This window comes from Phoenix dactylifera, chromosome 4, assembly GCF_009389715.1.
Source record: "Phoenix dactylifera cultivar Barhee BC4 chromosome 4, palm_55x_up_171113_PBpolish2nd_filt_p, whole genome shotgun sequence".
NCBI lineage: Eukaryota > Viridiplantae > Streptophyta > Magnoliopsida > Arecales > Arecaceae > Phoenix > Phoenix dactylifera.
In genome coordinates, this window is record NC_052395.1 from 8,798,673 (window position 1) to 8,823,365 (window position 24,693).

The 24,693-nt window shown below is 39.3% G+C and overlaps 2 protein-coding genes across 3 annotated transcripts; both read right to left on the reverse strand.

Annotated features, from left to right (window-relative positions):
• Positions 1-8,314: 8,314 nt before the first annotated feature.
• LOC103715564 (aldehyde oxidase GLOX1-like) lies at positions 8,315-11,602 on the reverse strand. Its single transcript, XM_008803238.3, has 3 exons — positions 11,038-11,602; positions 9,759-9,919; positions 8,315-9,610 (listed from the first exon to the last, which is right to left on the reverse strand). The coding sequence occupies exons 1-3, from the start codon at positions 11,485-11,487 to the stop codon at positions 8,434-8,436; spliced, it is 1,788 nt and encodes a 595-aa protein (XP_008801460.2). The 5' UTR covers positions 11,488-11,602; the 3' UTR covers positions 8,315-8,433.
• Positions 11,603-14,985: 3,383 nt separating this feature from the next.
• LOC103715592 (protein SPEAR1-like) lies at positions 14,986-23,282 on the reverse strand. 2 transcript variants are annotated; one of them, XM_017844816.2, is made up of 5 exons: positions 22,908-23,275; positions 22,661-22,759; positions 21,905-21,972; positions 21,715-21,802; positions 14,986-15,310 (listed from the first exon to the last, which is right to left on the reverse strand). In XM_017844816.2, the coding sequence occupies exons 1-5, from the start codon at positions 23,109-23,111 to the stop codon at positions 15,194-15,196; spliced, it is 576 nt and encodes a 191-aa protein (XP_017700305.2). In that variant the 5' UTR covers positions 23,112-23,275; the 3' UTR covers positions 14,986-15,193. The 2 variants fall into 2 exon arrangements, with proteins under 2 accessions (XP_017700305.2, XP_017700306.2); XM_017844817.2 differs by having other exon boundaries at positions 15,155-15,310; positions 21,636-21,802; positions 22,908-23,282.
• Between the last annotated feature and the right edge of the window lie 1,411 nt (positions 23,283-24,693).

Below are 24,693 nucleotides of genomic sequence, written 5' to 3' on the forward strand. Positions count from 1 at the left end.
GAAGAAAAACAACGTGAGGCTGCCATGATTCAAGGTCCTGAGGCTGTTGCATTTGTCAGCAACTCCAATGAAAGGTCAGTCAACCTTTCGCTCAATCAAATAACCTATTCAAAAGCAAAACACTATGGGTCCATTTCGCAAGAAAGATGGACCCATTTGCATTCATTGCAGGAAACCGGGTCATACAAGGGATTAATGTTACAAGCTTCATGGTTTTCCACCCGGGTTTCACTTCACAAAGGGCAAAGTTTCAGCAGCAAATCAAACTTCTAGTTGTGTTGTAACCCCAGAATCCCCGTGTGACTTCTCTAAGCTGAACATTACTCCGGATCAGTGCCAAAAGATCCTTTCGATCTTGCAGCCCCAACTACAATCTTATGGGATGACTTCTGTCACAAAGGAAGCTCCGGAGTCTTCGGTGAATCAGGTTGGAAACTTACAACTGACAACCAATAAAACCAGAGCATCACCCATTCCAAATTTTTCAGGTAAGATCACTCATTTAATGACTGCTCTTGCTCGAAATCAAAGCCATATACCTTGGATTATAGATACCGGAGCCACAAACCATATGGTGTGCTCCATCTCTCATCTATCCACAATCACGGGAAGTATAAATGCCACTATCAGACTTCCTACTGGTGAACGTCCGGACCTTTGCAACACACGTGGGAACTGTGAAACTCTCAGAGTTGCTCACCTTAATGAATGTCCTCAGTGTTCCAAAGTTTTCATTCAATCTTGTCTCTGCTAGCTAGAGATGGGCATCGGGCCGTGCTGGGCCCGGCCCTGTCCAGGCCCACCGGGCCACAGACTAAACGGGCCGTGCCTGGCCCGGCCTGTTACTAAACGGGCTGTGCCAGGCACGGCCCGCTTAGCCTATAAGCTAAGCCCGACCCAGCCCTAGGCCCGTGGGGTGGCGGGCCGTGTCGGGCCCTGGCACGAGACGGGCCGTGCCTGGAACGGCCCGTATGGTAAAAAAAAATAGCCGTTACGGGCCGTGCCAGGCACGAGACGGGCCATGCCTGGCACGACCCGTCTGGCTACCAAAAAATAGCCGTTACGGGCCGTGCCTGGCACGGCCCGTCTGAAAAAAAAAAGCCGTTGCCATAACGGCTTTTTTTGGTTTTTACCCAAAATACCCCTCCCAATATTATAAAACGGCTAATTTGAGGGGTATTTTGGGAAAAAATATTTGAAGTCCTATAAATACCCCTTTTCTTCCTCATTCTCACCACACCAAACCAACTCTTCTCTCCTTCTCTACTACTACTATTTCTCTCTTCTAGCAATATTTAGCAAGTGCTCTTCTAGCAATTTAATTTTTAGTTTGCATTTAGCAAGTGTTCAAGTGCTACACAAGAGGAGGTTCTTGTTGAGAAGAGAAGGAGGTTCTTGTTGAGAGCACAAGAGGAAGCTCACAAATCTCGGCTCTACCTCTGGTCCTCTACTCAATTCCTCCTTGTGGTTAGTTTTTATTTTTTGCATTCATCAATTTAGACATATCGTCTTTTGAGGAAAGTCATTTTGGCATTCCTCCTCTTTCTGAGGGAGAAGAAACTAATCCCCAACCTCATGTTCCTAGTTCCTCTAGAACTAGTGAACCGAGTGAAGATCAAACCTCTTCTCGTAAGAGTACTAGTGCTGTATGGAATGAATTTGATAGAATTATGGTTGATGGAGTCTGGAAAGCAAAATGTAAAGATATGCCAAACTTTATAGTTGTAGTAGTAGTGGGAGAACAGGCCATTTAAAAAGACATCAAGAGAGTCATAGGATGCATGATTCTCGTCTTCAAAGTACCCTTAATATACAAGGGGGATCACTTTTAGGTAATTTTGCATATAGTCATGAAAATCAAAGAAAATTACTTGTAAAATGGATAGTTAAGGATGAATTACCTTTTAGTTTATGTGAATCTTTTAATTTTGAAAAATATGTTCAATTAAACCTACAACCTGCTTACAAAAGAACTAGTAGGCGTACATTTAGAAGAGTAGCTATGACTAACTTTTTAGCAATGAGACAAAGTTTAATTGAAACACTTTCTACTTTAAATGTAAAAGTTTCATTAACTTCTGATATTTGGTCAGCATCTGTAGGTAGTAATTGTTTTATTGCTATTACTGCTCATTATATTGATAATGATTGACAATTAAATAAACGTATTCTTGCTTTTCGTACTTTTGATTTTCCACATTCTGGGCAACAAATTTTAAATGCCATTTATCAAACTGCATGTTCATATAATATTAATGATAAAATTATGTCTATTACTTTTGATAATGCATCTAATAATAATTCTGCTGTTACATTATTAAAGGACTCATTGCATCCCATGTTAAATGAAAATTTATTGCATATTAGATGTGCATGTCATATCTTAAATCTTTCTGTTCAAGCTGGCATGGGCATGATTCAAGATGCATGTCATTTCAAAAATTAGAAATGCAGTTTCTTTTATTCATTCTTCAAGATCAAGACTTCAAGAATTTAAAAAACTATGTATAAATCATGGTAAACGTTTTAAAAAATTTAAACTTGATGTAATTACTCGTTGGAACTCAACATATAGCATGATACATGATGCATACCCATATAAAAACTTATTAAGTGCATACATTAATGATCGTGGATTAGGCTTTACATTGACTGAAATTGATTGGAATAAAGAAAAAATTTTGAAAGATTTTTTGCTTAGTTTTTATAATGCTACTAATGTTCTTTCTGGTATTTATTATCCAACTTCATGTTCATTTTTACAACAAGCATATATGATTAGTCAAAAATTTGTAGAACATAGATATGATGATGTTTTAATGCTTATTATTGAACAAATAGAATCTAAATGAAATGAGTATTGGGACAAGATATGTCCTATGCATAACTTAGCTGCTGTATTTGATCCAAGAGTTAAATTGAATGGCGTACTAATTTTACTTGATGCATATTGTGAAAATATGATTCAAGATCCTGAACCTGCTAAAATTGAGTTAAAACAACTTCTTTATGATATTTATGCTATATATGTGAAAAAATTCGTGGATCTAGATTCTCCGTACAAATCTCTATTTCTTCTTCTAGTAGTTCTCGTTCGTCATCTATTTTTTCATTCATCGCACAGAGAAAACACACACATGCTTCAAGTTCATCTTCATCTTCTTCATCTTTAAGTAGTGAACTAGAATTTTATTTACGAAATGATCTTCAGTCTGCATATGATGAAAATCAAATAGAGAGTCTAGATGTATTATCTTGGTGGAAGAGGGTTAAAAATCAATATCCTGTTATGTCTGCAATTGCACGCGATATTTTAGCTGTACCGATGTCCACAGTAGCATCGGAATCCGCTTTTAGTGTAGGTCGGCGTGTTCTTCACGAAAAAAGAAGTAGGATAACTGGCGAAACGGTTGAGATGCTTCTCTGCTTCAAAGATGGGTTGGATGCTGAGGCGAGACTTCAAGATAAAGGTGGACATGATACAACATCCTCTGATGATGATGATACAAACACTACTGAATAGTGAATACTGATGATTAGTAAGATTTTGATCATTTATTTTTATTTTTTATTTTTTTATAATTGTACATTTTTATTTTTTTAATTGTTAAAGTGAGTCATCTCTATTTTTTCTCCTTTGTTATTGTATTCTGGAGGTCAGACCAAGGTCCAAACCTCCCTTCATGTACCATTTTGATTTAAATTAATAAACTGGTAGGGGTCTATGCCAAACCTCCCACCATTAAGGTGGCTTTATATTAATAAATTCTTAGTTTCCAATATTTATTAATTTATTAAAAAAAATTTATTTTCATTTATTTTAAGGGGGACGAGCCGTGCCTGGCCCGGCCCAGGCCCGGTTCAGGCCCTTATGGGCCGTTCCGGGCTGGTTCGCGGGCCGTGCCGTGCTTGGCCCACGAATCGTGCCAGCCCAGGCCCTTATGGGCCGTGCCGGGCTGGCTCGCGGGCTGTGCCAGGCTTGGTCCATGAATCGTGCCAGCCCAGGCCCTTATGGGCTGTGCCGGGCTCGACCCGCGGGCCAGAAATTCGTAACCCAGCCCGGTCTCCTTTTATGGGCCGTGCTAGGCACGGCCCGTTACTGTAGCAAGCGGGCCGTGCCTGGCACGGCCCGCTTCGTGCCGGGCCGGGCCGGGCCATGGGCGGCCCGGCCCAATGCCCATCTCTACTGCCAGCAGACTCATAAATTCACACAATTGTTGTCTGATATTTCTGCCAAAATGTTGTGTAATACAGGACCTGTTGAATTGGAGGATGATTGGATCGGGGAGACTTGAAGATGGTTTATATCACCTTCAAGTAAATGACATGCAAGCTGCAACTGGTACTATAAATTCTCCACTGTCATTATCTCCTTCATTGTATTCCTCTGAAATTCAGCTGGTAGTACTCATGAATTTGACCTCTGGCACCGTAGACTAGGCCATTTGTCTTTCCTTCGACTTTGTCTGATAAACAAATCTGTACCTAAGATGAACATTTGCTTGAATAACCATTGTACAATTTGCCTACTGGCCAAACAACAAAGGCCGAGTTTTCCTCACAGCACCCATGTTTCAAGTACAGCTTTTGAAGTGGTTCACTGTGACATATGGGGTCCCTTTCTTACAACTTCACTTGATGGTTCAAGATATTTCCTCACAATTGTTGATGACTATAGTAGAAGTACTTAGGTCTACCTCATGCAATTTAAGTCACAAACTAAGGATATCATTCAGTCCTTCTATGCTTTAATCGAGACTCAATTTTCAATTAAGATAAAGATAATTAGATCTAATAATGGTAAGGAATTCGATATGAAGGAACTCTATGCTTCAAAGGAAATCATCCATCAACTTAGTTGTGTAGAGACTCCTCAACAAAATGGGGTAGTTGAGAGAAAACACCAACATATCCTTAATGTGGCAAGGGCGTTAAGGTTTCAAGCAAACCTACCCTTAAAAATTCTGGGAAGAATGCATCTTGACTGCAGTCTATCTTATCAATCGATTACCGACTCCAAAATTATTTGGGTTATCACCCTATGAAGTCTTGTTTGGCTCAAAACCTTCTTATGATCACTTGAAGGTGTTTGGTTGTCTATGTTATGCTTCAACTCTAAAGAGATTTAGGTCCCAATTAGATCCAAGAGCCACACAGTGTATTTTCATTGGTTATCCTAATGGCATAAAGGGTTATAAGCTTTATGACATTAATTCCAAAAAGGTTTTCATTTCAAGGGATGTTGTCTTTCATGAGTTTGTATTTCCTTTTCATAATACTTCCCATGATATCTCCCCTGTATTGAATTCTACATCTCAATCTTGTGACATGATATTTTCCCCATCTGTAATTTCCTATGGTCAGTCACATTCAACTAGACCCAAAGCTTACCTCTCTGCACCAAATACTGAAACTGGCACGCCCACTGGCACGCTCAATGGCACGCCTAATAATCAGGTTCATTCCACTCCTCTGTCTTCACCCCACTCCACATTAAAGCTACCAATTGTTTATATTCCAAATCACCCTCTTAGGAGATCTTCTAGGCTCAATCCTACACTAGTTTCAGAGACAACACTAGTGCCCATTTTTGCACCTACTCAAAATCTTAGGAGATCTCTTAGGATCAAACAGCCTCCCGCATATTTGAGAGAGTACCATTGCAGCTTAGCATCTTCAGCTCCTCCCTCTCAATCACTCCAAATTCAGTAAGGGTCCCATGCAGAATTAGGAAAGCCCTATGATATCTCTACTTTTCTGGACTACAACAGACTCTCCTCATCACACCGTGCTTTCAGTATATCTCTTTCCTCTTCAAATGATCCAAAGAACTATATTGAAGCATCTGCATCCCCTGAGTGGTGTAGAGCAATGGAAGCTGAGCTGAAGGCACTCAGTGACAATCATACTTGGACCATAACTCCATTACCTAAAGGGAAGAAAGCAGTAGATTGTAAATGGGTTTACAAGACAAAATTTAAAGCAGATGGAACTGAGGAAAGAAAGAAAGCGAGGTTAGTTGCAAAGGGCTACACTCAGCAGGCTGGCCTAGACTACCATGACACCTTCTCCTTGGTTGCTAAAATAGTCACAGTCAAAACACTACTAGCAATTGCTGCAATCAAAAATTGGCATTTATACCAACTTGATGTCAACAATGCATTTCTACATGGTGATTTAAATGAAGAAGTGTACATGAACTTGCCTCCGGGATATGAATTTCAGGGGGAGAAAGATAAGAAAATGGTCTGTCATTTACACAAATCCTTGTATGGGCTGAAGCAAGCTTCAAGACAGTGGTTCGCCAAGTTATCTTCATTCATTATGTCCCAAGGTTTCATACAATCAAAGGTAGATTATTCCTTGTTTACATGGAAAAATGAGTGCTCCTACACTGCAGTTCTTGTGTATGTCGATGACATAATCATTGCTGAGAATGATAGTTCATACATAGACAATCTCAAGAAAACTCTTGATGCAGAATTCAAGCTCAAGGATATGGGAGTTTTAAAATTTTTTCTTGGCCTTGAGATAGCAAGAAGCTCAAAAGGAATCTCTGTGTGCCAATGGAAGTATGCTTTAGAGATCTTGGAAGATGCTGGACACCTTGGTTCCAAACTGGCGAAATGTCCTATGATACAAAACTTAAAACTAAGCAGATTTGAGGGAAAGTTGATTGAAGATCCCACAGTTTATCGACGATTAGTAGGAAGACTACTATATCTTACTATAACAAGGCCTGATTTAAATTACTCTGTGCAGGCTTTAAGCCAGTTCCTCGCATCACCAAGACAACCGCACTTGGAAGTTGCATATCGAGTTCTAAAATACTTGAAGGCTACACCAGGACAAGGTTTTTTCTTTCCATCAGATTCTGAGCTTCATCTAAAGGCCTTTTGCGATACAGACTGGGCATCCTGCTTAGATACACGTCGATCGGTCATAGGGTTCTGTATATTCCTTGGTAAATCTCTCATTTCATGGAAATCAAAAAAGCAGCACACCATTTTCCGATCTTCTGTAGAGGCAGAATATCGTTCCATGGCCTCCACATGTTGTGAAATTCAGTGGTTAATCAATCTTCTCAAAGATTTTGATATACAACGTACCAAACCGGTGCTGTTGTTTTGTGATAATCAAGCAGTGTTACACATTGCTGCTAATCCAGTATTTCATGAGAGAACGAAACACATCGAGATTGATTGCCACATTGTGCGAGAGAAACTTCAACTGGGAATAATTCGAACCCTTCATATTTAGGAAGTCTGCAGCTTGCTGATTTGTTAACAAAGGCACTTGGAGCAAATCAGTTTCATGTTTTGATTCGCAAGATGGGTGTACACAATCTATACACTCCATCTTGAGGGGGAATTTTGAGATACATTAACTTCCAGAGCTTCTCAGCTTCTCGCTGCTTCCAGAACTCCAAGAACTTCAAGAACTCTGCTACTAACTGCCTTAACTAATCTAAATGATTTTTAGTTAGTTCGTTACCTTCTCTGTTAGTCGGTTATTCAATCAGGGTAATGTTATAAATAAGATGTATCCTATAAGAAGAATTTAACGAGAATAAAGAGAGTCTTCTTCAAGCTTCCTCTGTTTTTTCAACAATTCTCCTACCTATTTTTTGCATGCCATCCCCATATTTTCAAAAGGGATCCATGTACGCCATCACATATGAGTGATTGGTGTCGCGCATGAGTTATAGTGCCGATGTAGAATCATACAAGCTTTCTCCAAGTCCAAGTGTAGATTGACTCTGATCCAACCAAAAATGGGCTTCATGTCTTAAGTTTTGCGTGCAGTTCCAATCTACCATTTGGCCGTCCGGATTAAATTTGGGTTCCCTATATTGGGTAGAGTCTAGGTTTTGTGGAGCTAAATTTAAATTTTGACACTACTTTGGTAGGGCTGAAATCTGATCAGGTCTGAGTCTGTCAAATCTAGACGTAACCCAGCTGGATATTGGCTCTTAATTTCGAACCCATTTCTGACCCATGTGTCTTTTGTTGCAATTTGTCTGGTTCGGTCAGCTAGATATGTTTCTGATCAGAATCTAGCTAACGTACTTGCACCACTTTTGCTCATCGAAGCTGGCTGTCATGGGATCTACTCCACATTCCCTAGCAAAATTTATCAAAGAAAAGATTCCATTGTTTCATAAAAATACTATAACCATAACTATCCGGTCTTGATTATTTGGGATCAGTTTTTTGACATATCTTCATTCATAAAAATTAGAAATAATTAAACTAAACATTTATAAACAAACGCCATCAGCTAACAACTATATGCCAAATATCTATAAAATTTGTTGAGGAAGAAAAGAAGATACTTAATTGTGTCTATTAAATCAAGCACTCGGTAACAGCACAGTTAGAGAGGAGGAGAATTAAGGAATGGTAAGGCATGATGATGGCGCGGCGCCCTGGTTTAGTGGAGTTTAACCCAGATTCCCTTGCTCGGCACCCCCCGGTGCACCACGTGCACCTGGTAGTACCCCGGCGGCGCGTACTCCCCGGACGGCGGCGCCCTCACCGTGATACTGTAGCTCCCGACGCTATTGATCATGGCGAACTCCTCCGTTTCCAGGATCAGCAGCCTCTGGTTCATGGAGTAGCCGTGCGTCGTGAGGGGCTGCGCGTACATGGTCACCATCAGGTCGTCCCTCTCCACCAGCTCCGTCATGATGATGGCGAAGGCGATGGTGAAGCTCCGCCCGTACTGCATCCCCTCCGCCGGCAGGACCTCGGCGTTGATGCTGGGCCTGTGGATGTTCAGCTCCGGGTCCTGGTACGGCGGGCTGAACTTCTCCACCCTCAGCTCCGTCGGGAATTCCTCGCCGATGAACTTGTAGCCGTCGTTGGTGTTGCTGCCGGCGACGAGGATGTCCCCGTCCGGCAGGACCGCGGAGGTGGAGTGGTACATGCGCGGGATGGTGGAGGGGGCCAGCGCGCGGAACCGGTTGGCCCGCGCGAGCTCCGGGCGGTAGAGCAGCGGCGTGAGCACCGGGTCCTTGGCCTGCCACCACCCTGCGGAGCCCTTGGCGGCGCCGTTGATGATGAGCACCTCGGCGTTGGGCAGCAGCAGCATGTCGCCCATGGTACGGGGCATCGGCATCTTCTCCATGCGCCAGGCGGCGTCGGGCTTATTGATGGCGAGGCGGGCGCAGCTGCGGAGGGCGGGGACGAAGATCTTGACGGCGGAAAGGTTGAAGGAGTCTCTGGGGCAGCCGCCGCAGATGAGGACTTCCGGGTCGACCGCCGGGCGGCGGAGGTCGAGGGGGAGGAGGACGGACATGCCGGAGGCCGGGTAGTTGCGAGAGCCGCCCCGGAGCTTCGGGTACTCGCGGATGACCTTGTTGGCCTTGTGGTCGAGGAGGATGGCGCGGTCGTTGGCGAAGATGAAGAGGTTGCCGTCGGTGTTGAGGTGGACGAAGGGGTAGAGGTTGTTCTCTATGACGTCGGTCGTCTCTTTGAGGAAGGGGAGGTAGTACGTTTCCTTGATGGTGTTGGGTTGTCCTGCCGGGGGCACGTACTCGTAGTTGAACTCCCGGCGGCCGCCGATGACGACGAAGCTGCCGTCGGGAAGGATCTGTTGAGTGGAATACCTGCATGCATGAACAAAAGAAAAGTGCTGCAATAATAATTACAAGAGTGCGTGCATGCATGCATGCATGAATCAATGCATTAGTCTAGTCTTGTTGTTCTATTTGGTTGAAACCAAAGAATTAATATGTTTTCAGATATACTACCTACCATTTTTGTGCGGAGAGATCATAGGTGAACTCCTTGAAGTCGCAACCGGCGCAAGGTTCGAGGTATCTCACGCCTCGTCCCCCATCGTCATACCCTCCGGTTTGCACCAGAGTCCCCTCAGCGTCCAAACCTCCAGATGAACACCATGTATCGGTCAGGACCTAGATGCAAAATGAGATCATTAGATGGAAGGAGGAAAAAACGCATCGTCTCTGAACAATTTAGTTGAAGACAGAGACTCCAGCAGCCATTTTTCCAAACAGTCCTCCTCTGTCGACCAATTACAACAACGCAAGGGCCGTAAGGCAGATGCAGCAGTATCATGCCAAACTGGACCACAAAGTACCTGAAGATGAATTCAGGAGGGAGAGAAGCCATACTAGTTAAAATGACAAGTAGTTTGGGAAAGAAATATCACCCCATCAAAATCCTTCCTTAATACCTTCCCTTTATTAAGAGAACATAGTAACTGTATGAATCCATATATACACCTGCATGCCTTCTTTATTCAAGAAAGGAGAAAATTGAACTTATGGAAAATTAAAGTTTTTGAAAAAAAAATATATTTCTATCTGTTTGGGAGGTGGGAATGTTAAAAAAAAAAAGTGAAAATAAATTCTTCGATTCTAGCTTTTAACCAAAGCTTGGAGAACCAGACTTTCCTTTCTCTCACGAGAAAACCTTTTTATTGTTCTTTTTCAATTCCAAAGATTTTCGAACAACCTAACGGACCCCCCTAAGATTTGATCTGTATCCAACCCCAGCAAAGATTAACGTATCAAACTCCCTCCCTTATTGTGTACAAAGCCAACTACATGTAGAAATTAGAATTCATAGCGAATCAGCATCTAAAAAAACTCTGTTAAGTCTTTCTCAAAAAAAGATTTCTTAATTCATCATTCATATAAAATTCCATCTAGCATGCCCAAGTAACTCTTTCATCATCGAGTAACAACATACAAGCAGATCCTGATGCTATGGGATGTCACCGTGGGAAGATTAACATTGCAAGCAATAATTAGCGCGATGCATTAAGAGGTTGATTGTTAAAAAATATTTAATGGTTAAAAACGTAGAGGGGGAGGAGAGAAGAATTTTGGAAATATTTCTGTGTATTCCAGCGATAAATAATCAATTGATGGAATCAATTGACGGCTCATATACATCAACAGTAATGGTCCCATGCAACATTTTTGCATATATATCCAACCTACGCTCCAAAATATTTTCATGCAGAGTTTTTCTGACAGAAAATAGAAAGGAAGGTAAGGGAACGTACCTTAAGCGGCCGGACCTCAGCGGTGTCGATGTCAAATTCGACGGCGTGGGCCCAGCAGTCCAATGCTTTTGTCGGGCTATGGGGATCCACGCGGCAGTTGCCTTGCGGCAGGGCGATGGACGACGGCCCAAACGCAGTGAAGTCGAACATGATGGCCTTGTTGTTCTTCATGATGACGAGGTGCATCGCCGACACCCCGGCATTCTCCCTCACGAGCTTCCATGCGCCGGCGTACTGCGTCTCGAAGTCGGGCCTCTTGACAGCCTTCGGGCCCTTGTTCTCGCCATGTTGCGGATCCTCAACGGGCGGGGGCAGGAATGGGTTCAGGAGATCATCGAGTCTAGGCCGCCGGAACGGGTTTCCGAGTATGCCAAACAGTGTGGGCTCGACGACGTTGGCCCCAAGGAGGATGGGAAGGAGGAAGAGGGTGGCACGAAGGAGAGCCCCCATAAAGAGACTCTCTGTTGGATTGGATCTCTTTTCTTTCTTTCTTTCTTTCTTTTTTCTTGCTTCTTAGGTAGTTTCTCCTCTCGCCTATATTCCTAGGTTCATTTAGTCTCTCTCCCTCTCATCGCCATGGGGGAATGGATGGTTCGCCTTTATACTTGAGAGAAAATTCTGGCGTCGAAGTCCAACGGATGGTTAAAAAATAGCACAGGTTCTGCTGGCTCGGGCTCGATGTCTCATTCATAGTTCCGTCTTAGAATTTTCCATAATACCAGTATTGCCATTCTTCCTGCGAACAGCAAACAGTGATGATGGCATTTGTGTAATAAAAATTATGGATGAAGGCTGATTATAGTTAGTCGATCGAAGAACTGAATTCTGGGCTGACGCGCTTTCTTCAACTTCTCTCTCCACGCCCCAAAGGAGGCTCTCATGGAGTTGCGGACTGTAACCCAACAACGGGTCTATGTTCTAGAAAGGAGAAAAAAAAGGGAAAAAAACAGAGAGAGAAAACGGCCTTTGAATTAATGTCGCTGGCTCACTTTGAATTTCAGAATATTCTTGGGCTCTGATTTGTTACCAAAGGGAAAATAAAAATCCAAGGAAAAGAAATAGAGAGATAAAGAAGGGAAGAAGAGAGTGAAATTTGAGATTCTAATGCTCGAATTTTATCTTTTATTCCCTAATTGTGAAAATTCTTTTTGTCCTGGAGCTCCCTAAATATATGCATATTTGTTTTATTGGTTGATCCTCTGTGGTGCCGTTTTGCATGATAGAAGGTGGTACATCTTAGAAATTTCAACCACATCATCCATCTCGAAGCTGTCATTCAACAAACAATGCACAATAATTACCACCAAAATAGGAACATGATTTTCGAGATGAACGACAGTCATCTATCTTCGAGATGGATACATGATGTTTATTTGGAGTTACACTACAGTGCAAAACATGCATAAAAGAGGATCCAAACTTGCTATGTTGGAAGAGCCAAGAGGTACTGCAAAAGAGCGGCAAGGGATGCTAAAAAAAAAAAAAGCATGTCGTCAAAATATGACCCTTGGTTGAAACATTTACTCTACTTTGGTTAATAATTGCTCCCTTTCTCCTAGAGAAAATCTGCCCTAAACAAGACCCATCTAGGCATCTTCTAAGAGCAATATTAGTTCGACCTCAAAAGGGTTATTCCCTCAAACAAGTAATTATATTGAAAGTGCAAGGCTATTAGCCTCATGAACAGTAGGACGAGACCCCCTGTCCCATGGCAGGTGCGGAGGACCAATTCTGGCTGAACCTCTCGAAGAGAACCTTCTTTTGCGGGTTAAAGAAATTCTACTATCATCATCTCTTCTACATAATCTTTCCATCACAGTTGTATCATTCACATTACCATTTCAACGTACGCCCATGCACCCATAAGGCCATAATCACCAAAAACAATATTGCCAACAAGCGACCGTTGCCTCTCCATCATCGCAAAGACACCACTCGAGGCAGTGAGATGGCGCAGACTGTTGGTCATAAACTAAGGTCTGGTTGTCTTTCCTTGCAAAAACTAAGAGAACTTAACTGGTGTGTATATGTATGTATGTATGCATATGCTTATATCAAAAATTGTAAAATAGATTAGAACTTTAACATTATCCATGCATTACACCATTTTTGCAGGAGAATGAGACACTGATGCATAAAATGGAGATAATTCATAACAGAAGGGTGATGAAGTTCTGGTTGTGTGATCGCTAGGTTGACAGCCGGATCTCTGATGTACGAATCTGAATGCTAGGTGACGGAAAGGTTTAAATGCAACACGAGCATTGGAAAGTGTGACCAACAGCAATTGGTTGTACTACTAAGGAAAAATAAAAACAATACTTCTTGCCGCTTGGGCAGGAGGTGGAGGATTCCATTCCGGTGAATCACCCTCGCGAGGTAGTGTGGGAATAGAAATGAAAGGTGGGGCTTGGCCGCTCAGGTGACAGAGGAACTAAAGCAGGTATCAGCCAGCATGCTTGATGACTTCATTAACAAAATGAGCTTGTATAGGGATGCAGTAGGGAGATACGCAACAACTTGCGAGGGAATATTACATGAGAGGAAATTTTATTCATAAAGAAGAGCAGAAATTGTTTGTGTGTGTCTGTGTGTGAGAGAAAGAGGGGGTGTGGCTGCTTGGTATTGCTCGTCTTCTCCTTTTGTTTTAGAAAATATAAGAAGGAAAATGAATTAGATTGACAAGGATTGTGAAACCCTTTTTTTCAATTTTTTTTATAAAATATTTAGAGTTTCTGGAAGCAATATTGCTTTTTTAAAGAGAGTAAAAATTAAAGTAAGGGACGGCAGAAGTTTTGTACAAATACTATTTTCAACATCGATCTCTATTTGACATTTAACTTATTTGTAAAGAAACGAAAATATAAGAACATCAAAAATGCCATTTTATTTTAATTTTATATTAGAAGAGCACCCCATGATTAGTGAAAACTCAACCGAAATCAAAACAACATTGATACTAACATCTTTTGAGCTAAATAATCGGAGGGGGGGATGCTTCAGTTTTTACATATGATGCAGCAGTGGTTGGCCCGCCCTCGGACATGTCGGAGGCTATCAGAGCAACTGGCACAGCACATCAGATCTGGCTGGCGAGGAACGTCTGCACCTTCGGCGAGCGCAGGGTGTCATCGAGGTTTGGAGCGGAGTTCACACGAGTACAGGCATTGGAGATCAGACCTTCTTCAGATGGACCTTTGATAGTTCGGGATACCTGGGTTCCCTCTCTGCTCTGGCAGTGCGGGCTTCGTGATACGGAACCCACACTCCAGAGTGGTGGCAGCATGTGGCTGTCAGTTGTTCGGTACGTCGGTTTCTGGGCAGAGTTGCGAGCTGCCTGAGCGGGTTTTCGATATGCGAGGCAGGTATTGCAGGCTGGCTCAATTATCCTGGAGGGCGACTCGGCCACAGTTATCAGATGGATTCAGGAGGGGCTGAGGGGTGAGGGCACAGACCACCCCTTGGTTCGGGATATAGGGATGATGTGCGGGGTTGGGGTGGCCGTCCATGCCAAACATGTATTCAGAGAAGCCAATTGGGCAGCCGATTGGGTGACTGCCTTTGCGGCTCATCATTCAGGGTACACCCTTTGGATGGAGGAGGGGGAGCTGCCACTGGCACTCTGTGAGTTGGTGTTTTTTGACTTTATTAGGTGTATTTGTATACGTATTGTATGAAAACCCGCTTTCAGAAAAAAAAAAGAAAAAAAAAAGAAAAAGGACAATGCACTTCCTATTGAAAAGCTCATGCACTCTATAAACATTTGCGCTATAATAAGTGACTTGCAGTGCGAGCTCACAAATATGTCGAATAAAAATCAGAAAAGAAATGCTGAATACCTTATCCTGATCCCTTCCGCCTTATAATGGTCCGAACAACATTTCAACGTCTCAATGAAATGAAATTTTGCATAGGGCTTGCCCAATATTGCTATCTCAGAAAGAAAAGAAAGAATGAAATAAGAACATATATAGGTTTCTCAATTCACCCTGAAAGGGTTCTGATAGTTGTTAACAAACTTCTCAATGGTTTTGGATCTCCCATCACATGCATTCCTTTAGCAAAATGATCAGTTATCATCCCAACTATAACACGGCAACATAAATTTATTGTAGAAGAACTAAAACCATCAACCTAAAGCGTATCTCTCAAGCGTCTATATTGATAATCTAAGCTCTAGATCTACTTCTTCTGCGTCACTTGAATCAGAGTTCTGACTCATTGAACCTGTTGAGTGGCTTCGATCATGCCTTATCTTCTTCTGCTCCGAGTTCTACAAAATAATCAAGTTATGATATTTACTATGATATAATAAAAAGGGGTTGATCTAGCAAGATGCTTAATAAAATATTTAAATTACATGAAAGAAAATTTAACAATTATAATAAAATAGCAGTAAAAAAATATCTGGCATGTGAAATTTGAGAGGCACGCCAAAAGACGTACTGTCCTAATGCCGTTGTTACCTCCTCACATGTAGGTATTGGCGGCCAGCGACGACTCCAAGATATAACCCAAATAGCTCACATCAGACCAAATTTATAGTACACGTTTGTAGTAGGCAGATTACCTAGTGTATATCGATTGCCCAAAATATAAAATAGTATATATAATTGTATAAAAGAGAATGGTCGTAGGGAGAGACTATGAGAGCAAGAAGACTCTTTTTGTTATTTTTGGGTGCAAGAAATGTCTCATATATATTAGCCTTTTGTATTCCAACCATAACGGTTGAATACTTATGGCCTCATTAAGGCCATAATAAGAGATAATGGGAAGTTCTGAAACTTCCAAATGGAATTTGAAAGGCTTGGAGGTTATGACAATTTTTTTAAAAAATTTTGGGGGTTACAAATCTTTTTTATTAACACCTCTTTAAAACTTTGAAACACTTTCAAATTCCAACAGTCCCCCACAAGTTTCAAAACTTTATAAAATCACATACACACACACATATATATATATAGAGAAATTCGGGCAACTATACTATGCAATAGGTGCAGGTGTCTTCCGGACTTGAACCTACACTTAGTGTTGACAGTTCTAACCTGAAGGATCATAGTGAACTAAGTCTTGAACTAGACTCTTTGGACTAGATTTTAATATGCCACACACATAGTATTGATATAGACATGGTGTGGGTTAGCGCTATTTATGGCCATGCGTTGAATCTTGATTCTAATAAGAGTTATTAGAGAACAATCCAATTCTCATAGTCGCGGCCTCATGACAACTCTCATTTAGGTGAGTCCTCCAAGAATACATGTGACCTGTATCCTGCAGGAGTATGCCTGCCTCGGGCTCTTTCAGGTTAACACATTTTCTTAACACTACATATTAGAGCACTATTGCCATAGGGATGAGCAAGAGACTCTCTCCTTAAAAGTAGTGTCGAAATGAGTCAAGCAACATGGATTGTTTCTACCCATTGAACTTTTTTCATGGGATCTCTAATCATAAAGGTTGGGTTACCTCCTTAGGTGACTCTCTTGTGGGCTTAAGCCCATCTCCCTCGATATGTCAATGACAACTCTCTTAAAAAGAGCTTTGGTCAGCTGATCAGCTATATTTTTCTCAGACTTTACAAATTCCAAAGACACAATATTCTTATTCAATAGGCTTTTAACTGATTTATACCTCACTTGCAAATGCCTATTCATTTTCTTATTGGTATGTGCCTACCTTACTAACTCTATTTCTGCCTTACTATCACAATGTATGGAAGTGGCAAGTATGAGTTTATTAACTAAAGGCATGTCAAGCATCAGGTTCTTAATCCACTCAGCCTCTAAGCAAGTCGTATTTAAAGCTATAAGTTCTGACTCTATAGTACTCCTAGAGATAATAGTTTGTTTCTTAGATTTTCAAGATATTGCTGCTCCACCCAAAAGAAATACATACCCTGAAGTAGACTTCACATCCATATTGTCTGTCAATTTGCGTCACTAAACCCTTCAACTACATTCAGAAATCCCTTATAACACAATGAGTATTCCATGGTTCCTCTAAGATATTTAAAGACTCTCTCTAAAGCAACCCAATGATCTTTGCTAGAATTATGAGTATATCTACTAAGTCTTCCAACAACGTACGCTATATCAAGCCTAGTTGTATCTGCTATGTATAGCATTGATTCAATCGTTTGTGGATACTTCAATTTAGATACTAGTTCACCATTATTTTTCTTCAAATGCACATTTAGATCATATGGTATTAATATAGGTTTACAATCAAAATAATTAAACTTTTTTAACATCCTTTCTATTGTACTGGTTTGATTAAGAGTAATTTTTTTAGGTGTTCTTTCCAACTACATTTCTAAAATTATATAGGCTTCTCCTTAAACCTTCATGTCAAACTTTCTAGAAAGATAAGACTTAACATCATTTACTATCTCCAAATTTGTCCCAAATATTAATATATCATCAACATAAAGACATAAGATTACATGTTCTCCATTACTCTCTTTGTAGTACACACACTTCTCATATTTATTAATTTTAAAGTCATATTTTAAGATCACTTTATCAAACTTCTCATGCCATTGCTTAGAAGCTTGTTTTAAACTATACAAAGATTTAACTAACCTACAGACCTTATGTTCTTGATCTTTAACTACAATACTTTCAGGTTGTTCCATATATATCTCTTCATCTACATCTCCATTTAGAAAGACAGTCTTAACATCCATTTAATGAATCCCTAGGTTATGCATTGATGCTAAGGCAACTAAAATTTTAATCGTAGTTATTCTATCTACATGTGAATATGTATCAAAGTAATATATTCTTTCTTTTTGTGTAAAACCTTTAGCCACTAGTCTTGCTTTGTACTTGTTTGTGCTTCCATCAGATTTTAACTTCTTCTTGAACATCCATTTACACCAAATAGCTTTATTTCCAGAAGGTAAATTAGTTAACTCCCAAGTATTATTTTGAATAATAGACTCTATCTCACTTTTTATAGCTTCATTCTAAAATGGAGTATCTAAAGAAGACATAGCTTCCTTATAGGTAGTAAGATCTCCTTCTGTTAAAAAGGTATAAATTCGTCTCCAAAATTTATCTCTATTCTAGACCTTTTACTCCTTAACTCTAGTTGTGGTTCTGGTTCCTTAGGTACACTTGTACTAGTGGAAGGTTTATCATAAGTAGATGATTTATCTATTACTTGTTGTGAAATTTTATTTTTATAAAAAAATATATCTTCAAAATAGGTAACATCTCTAGATTCTATAACTGTATTATTTGAAATTTCACTAATCTCAGAGTTTATAACTAAGAATCTATTAGCACTACTATTTTGAGCATACCCCTATAAAGACAGCATCTATAGTTTTAGGCCCTATTTTCTTCCGCTTAGGCTCAGAGATTGCTACTTTTACTAAACACTCCATACTTTCAAGATTTTAAGTTAGATGTTCTTTTCTTCCAAATTTCATAAGAAGCCTTATCATTATCTTTCATAATTACTCTATTCAATATGAAATATGTAGTAAGAATTGCTTCTCCCCACAAGTTCTCAGATAGCTCAGAACTTATCAACATTGCATTAACCATATCTATTAAAGTTCTATTTTTTCTTTCAGCTACTCCACTGATTGGAGAGAGTATGGCGGAGTTATTTCATGTACTATTTCATATTCCTCACAGAAGATGTTAAGATCAGTACGGGTATACTCACCTCCTCTGTCGGATCTGAGTTTCTTAACCTTTTTTTCTAATTGATTCTCTACTTCGGTCTTATAAATCTTGAATTTATTAAACACCTCATCTTTAATTTTTATTAAGTACACATAGCAGAATTTCGAACAATTGTCTATAAAAGTCACAAAATACTTATTTTCTGCTCTTGTAGGTGGTCTATTTGAATCACATACATCACTATATATGAGCTCTAAGAGTTGAGTGTTTCTTTCTACAGATTTATAAGGCCTTTTAGGTTGTTTAGCTTGTACACACACTTCACATTTATGTTTAAAGTTTAGATTGGACTTAGGGACTAAGTCTAAATCGATCATTCTTTTAATTTTTTTCAAGTTTACATGTCCTAATCGTTCAAGCCATACATTAGAAGATTCAACATTGAAAATACTTGAAGAGATAACTTTAACTTCTAAAAGTACATTTAATTTAAACAATCTTTCACTAATAAATTCTTTTCCAACAAATACATAATTTTTTGAAATTACAACTTTATTGGATTCCATAACAACCTTGTATTCTTATTGGACTAAGGATAATCCACTAACTATATTTCTTCAAATTTCTGAAACATGTCGCACTCCTTTTATAGTTAAGATCTTTCTAGATGTCATCTTCAAATCTATATCTCCAACTTCAAGCACACATACAACAGAGTCATTACCTAATGTTACACTTTCTCCACTTGATTTCTGATAAGTTTTAAAATAACCATAATCAAAACAAACATATATATTAGCTCCAGAATCTAACCACCAATCTTTATTTCCATAAGTAAAATTGATAGAAAAAGAACTAAAGTTATACCTAAAGGATGGTTTGGTTGAATTCTCTTTATCCATCAACATATAGACTTGAGCCTTTGGATCTCTTTGATAGTGATTTGACTTAGGCTTGGGCTTATACTCCTTAGTCTTTTTGTAGAAACAATTTTTCGCCATGTGATTAGCTCTCCCACAAACAAAGCATAGCCTTTTCTCACTTCCTTTGCCCTTGAATGTTTTATTATTATTATTATTATGGCATTTGAAGTTTTGGTTTTGGTTAGAACGATTGTGGAATCTATTATTTTTCTTGAAGTTCTTACCCCTACGTTTGAAATTATTTTTCTTGTAAATATTCTTAGCGTTATTTTCAACTAAGTTCACCTTAGGAGTCTTTTCAACCTCTTTCTTAGTATTGGCTCTATGTTTTTCCTCAACTCTAATAGAGTTTATGACTTGGGTTAAGGTTAACTCTCCTTGTTTATGGCTAAGGGACTTAGCATAGTCATTCCAAGATGATGGCAACTTATCTATAAGATAGGAGACTTTAAAATTTTTACTAAATTTGGTTTTTTTTTTGTCAACTCCTCTCAGAAGTTCTTGATACTCATGAATTTGATCTCCCACTAGTTTATCATCTACCATTTTATAACTATTAAAATTTGGGATAGTAAACCGATCAATGCCAGCATCTATTATCCCATATTCAGTCTCTAAAGCATTCCAAAGTTCTTTTGCATTTGAGGTATTGGCATGATACACATCATAAAGGTGGTCAGACAGAATACTAAGTATTCTATTGTAGCAGTGGTACTCTATTTGCTCATTAGCCATCCAGAAAAATAACTCTTGATTAGACTGTGGTTCTTCTATAGCAGATACAAGTCCTAACATAGTCGACCAATATATAAGTTGTTTTTGCCACCAACGAAAATTTTGTCCACTAAATTTTTCGGACTTAACACTATTTGCTTCTTCCATATTTGTCATTCTAAATTTTAAACTCTAAGATTTTAAAGTTTAAAAGGACAGTAGAATATTCAACTATGAGAAAAAATAATAACCAATAATGTCAGTAATGAATAAATATAAACAAGATATTACTAAGAGTATCTATACTATGTAACAATAATTATACTAATTATTATAAAGAAAAACAACACTAATGTCACTAATTATGTTTAATACTTGCAAGCAAACGGTTACAATTCTCATTAAATGATTATTTATTGCCTTAAGCAAATTGTTATCGAAAATTAAAATCCTAAGAATTTTTTTAACTATTTTAATTAAATTGTTTTAATCTTCCAAAACTTATTATAGCTTTAATCAGTCAAACTTTTTCTTTCAAATTTTCCTCTTTTTTTATATATATTAGCCAAAACTATTTTCTTTGATTAAATAGTAAACTGTTTTTTTAATTAAACAGTAAACTATTTTTTTGATTAAAATAGAAAACTATTTTTTTAATTAAACAGTAAACTATTTTTTAATTAAAATAGTAAATTGTTTTTTTATTAAAACAGTTTAATGTTAAAATTGAGAATCTATAAAGCTAAATTATATATATATATATATATTATTTAAAATGTATCCAACAATGATTTCTAATAAAGATGAACGAGAACAGTGTTCAACAATGTATCTTATCTGTGAGGTTTGAGAGGCAAGCCGTTATTGCCTCCCCACATATAGATATTGGCGGTCAGCGACGGCTTCAAGATACAACCCAAATAGCTCATAGCGGACCTAATCTATAGTGCATGTCTGTAGTAGGCAGATTACCTAGTCTATATCGATTGTCCAAAAATAGTATATGTAATTGTATAAGAGAGAATGGTGATAGAGAGAGACTATGATAGCAAAAAAAAAAACTTTTTTTGTTATTTTTAGGTGCAAGAAATGGCTCATATATATTGGTCTTTTGTATTCCAACCATAACGGTTAAATATTTATAGCCGGCCATAATGAGAGATAATAGGAAGGTTTGAAACTTCCAAATGGAATTTGAAACACCTGGAGGTTAGGACAATTTTTTTTTTATATAAATTTTGGAGGTTACAAATCTTTGTTATTAACGCCTCTTTAAAACTTTGAAACACTTTCAAATTCCAACGAAAGGAAAGTCTACCGTCAAGAGAAGAACATAAATGCTCTTCAAAGAAACTGCTGTTCATCAAAGTGTGGAGTAGGCAAGTTTTGAAGACAACCTCCATTGTTTGCTCCCCGATGGGTCGTGTTACAGTTGGCGGTGCATGATGCTGGGGTAGAGAGGTAGCATTATGATTTGAGAGGGGCCTGGTATTAATTGTTACAAAAATGTCAGAAAAGAAATATAAAATAAGTTTTATTTGCCAATGACTCAATCTTGGGATAATAGGCAAATTAAATTCATGATACCTGGATGGAGGACTCGAGTGGAATTCACCAAGTGTGACATGTCTTCTTTCGGTGTCCCCATAACTCATCTTCAACCAAGTCAGGTAAGGTAGTATCATGAGAGCAGAGAATTCATGCAAGAAAGATGTAAGAGATGGTAAGAGTAGACCAGATTTCAGACTGCCGTTCCCCCCAACAATAAGTAAAATATGATCATTAAGCATTTTCCAGCTAATGGTGCAATTAAAAATATATATTAATTCCAATATTTCTCTCAAATATATATATATATATATTCCTCGGTTCCACCTCCTTTGTGTGCTCTTATCCGTTCTGACTTAATGGGCTGCTGTGTGAGTCGCTGTTGTACAGGAAAAAAAAATACCCTTACAAACAAGTTCAGTGAAAATTAGGCTAGGTTTGTTAATCAGGATGTAGGACCGATCTAAGTTACAGTATAAGGTCTTGTTAGTTGAAAGAATAGTGAAAAAGCATGACCTATTAAAACTTGATGACTATGATGATGATCTTGTTCATAAGAACCATTGAAGAGATCATGGTGATTGTGGTAGAAAAATTTGGAAGGCATCTCTTGTCTCAAAAAAATCTGAGAGGCATCACAAATCAAATACATGTCAAGAAATATAGGGGTGCTTTCTTTCCTTCTTTTTTTTCTCTAGTATATTCTCTTTCACTTCTGTGATTTTCTGTTGAGATCGAGGTCGACATACCATGATGTTTTCCTAGAGATAGATAGATAGAGAGAGAGAGAGATACCATGATGTTTGGATGAAGAGCGACGACTGAAGATGCTGAGACCATGTTTGAGGAAGAGGGAGATGATGAAAGTGCCATATCTGGTACTCTCATGTTATCCTGCTCGAAGACAACCATTAAAAGAAAGCTTCATGAAAACTATGCGATCATTAGTAGAGAAAATTATGCTTGTTAATGTAATCGAAACAACACTACTTAAAACTTGTATAAGAGAAAAAGAAATCCAGAGAAAATGGGAGATATTTACCATTCTGGGATTACTATGAAATGGGGGGTGAAGGAAGGGAGGATATTCGGCCATTTGGTGTTGCAATCTGATCTTCTCCAACTGAGCCACTCCAAGTCCTCTCTGGGGTTGCTTTGGCTTCTCTGAACTGCTTTTCTTCCCCTTCCTAGAGGAAGTAGATCCTCCACTTCCCGATCCCAATTCACCAAAATAACTGCTGCCCATCCTCTCTCTCCTCCTTCCAAAGCTCCAAGTTTATCCCAATGCAAAGAGAGAAAAAGAGAGAGAGAGAGAGATGAATTTAGAGGATCTTTAGGTGTGAGAAGGATGGACCTCCAAGATCCATTTAAAGGGTGCTTTCCAAAAGCAATAACTGCATCGCTGGATTAGGGTGATATTCTTTGGCGTTTTTGCGCTTATTTTTGTGCGTGGATAGAGAAATATTATTTCTTTAAAGTATCAACGAATCACGGTGTGTGAAGGAGATGCAGTCATATATAAACCCGTCACGAGTTAAACAATAAAAAGATTTAGTCATTGATTTGTCAAAGATGGCCCGTAGGATTGCTTTCTTATTTGGCAAGTGAATTATACTGAATTATATACTTTTCTTGTGTTATAGTAGAAGAAACAAAATCTATAAACGTTACGAGTAAATATCTAGATACTAAGGTAGGTTGACCACAGCAGCATTTCTTTATTAGATAAAATTTTAACAAATTTGCCTCCATTCCATAGCTGAAAACCTGATAAGCTCTTGTTTTATTATATTTCGATCTATTTTTGAGAATATTCTCAATTATAATTTCGACTAATTATTTGAACATAGAATTAACTTCTTTAAAACAAATCGTAGATTTCTTTTTTTGGTGTTCAAAGAAAACTCCAATTGGATTTTTCTAAACGAGGTGTGAAAAAAAAATCTAATCGGAGTTTCTGAAAAAGTGCAAAAAAAAATGATTAAAGGATCGAAGGGTCCTCAGGAGATTCAGTACCTAAATTTTCTGCAAAACCATATATTTTCTTATATGAGTTGCTTATATCCATGTTTTTCTAATACAAACAATTTCCGAAAATACTGTCAAGCTTAGGTTTAGTTCAAATAGATCGCAATCCCTGGAACGGAAAGAGAGGAGGCTAAGATACGGTTGCGTACGTGGTGATTAATGGGACGGAGAGATTATAGGCGATGTTGTTGGAGAAACTATAGAAAGATATTTTGTTTGACTAACTCCAGTGCCTAATGAAAAATGAGGACCAATCAAGTTGACAAATGCCCCTTTTTTTTCGCAGGAAGAAGTTAGCTAATGTCCACTACAAAAAAAACCATCTTTCCCGACTTTTGTCTGCCGACGCTAAGTAGAAGCGTCGGTAATTTTTTTGGAAGTCTGGCTTCCGCCGACGCTTATAAGCGTCGTCGCACCCCGTGGCTTGGGCCGACGCTTAAAAGCGTCGGCGGAAGCAAAAATCCTTTTTTTTTTTTATTTTTTTCCTCCCAACGACGCTTTCTAAAGCGTCGTCGGAGGCCATTATCCCCCCCTCCCCTCCTCCCTGCAAATTCCTCCCGATCCCTAACCCATCCAGCCGCCCCCCTCCCCTTCTCTCTCCGCCGCTCGCCCCCTCCCCCCTCCTCTCTACAAATCCCCTCCCCTCTCCCGATTCCTCAAACCCCCTCCCGATTCTTGATTAGGTTCCTTCCAAGAAGCGAGAGAGAGAGAGAGAGAGAGCGGCCACCCACGCCCCCGATCCCTCTTCTCCGGCGTCGATGGAGTTCGATGGAGCTTCCTCCCTCTTCTTCGGCGTCGGC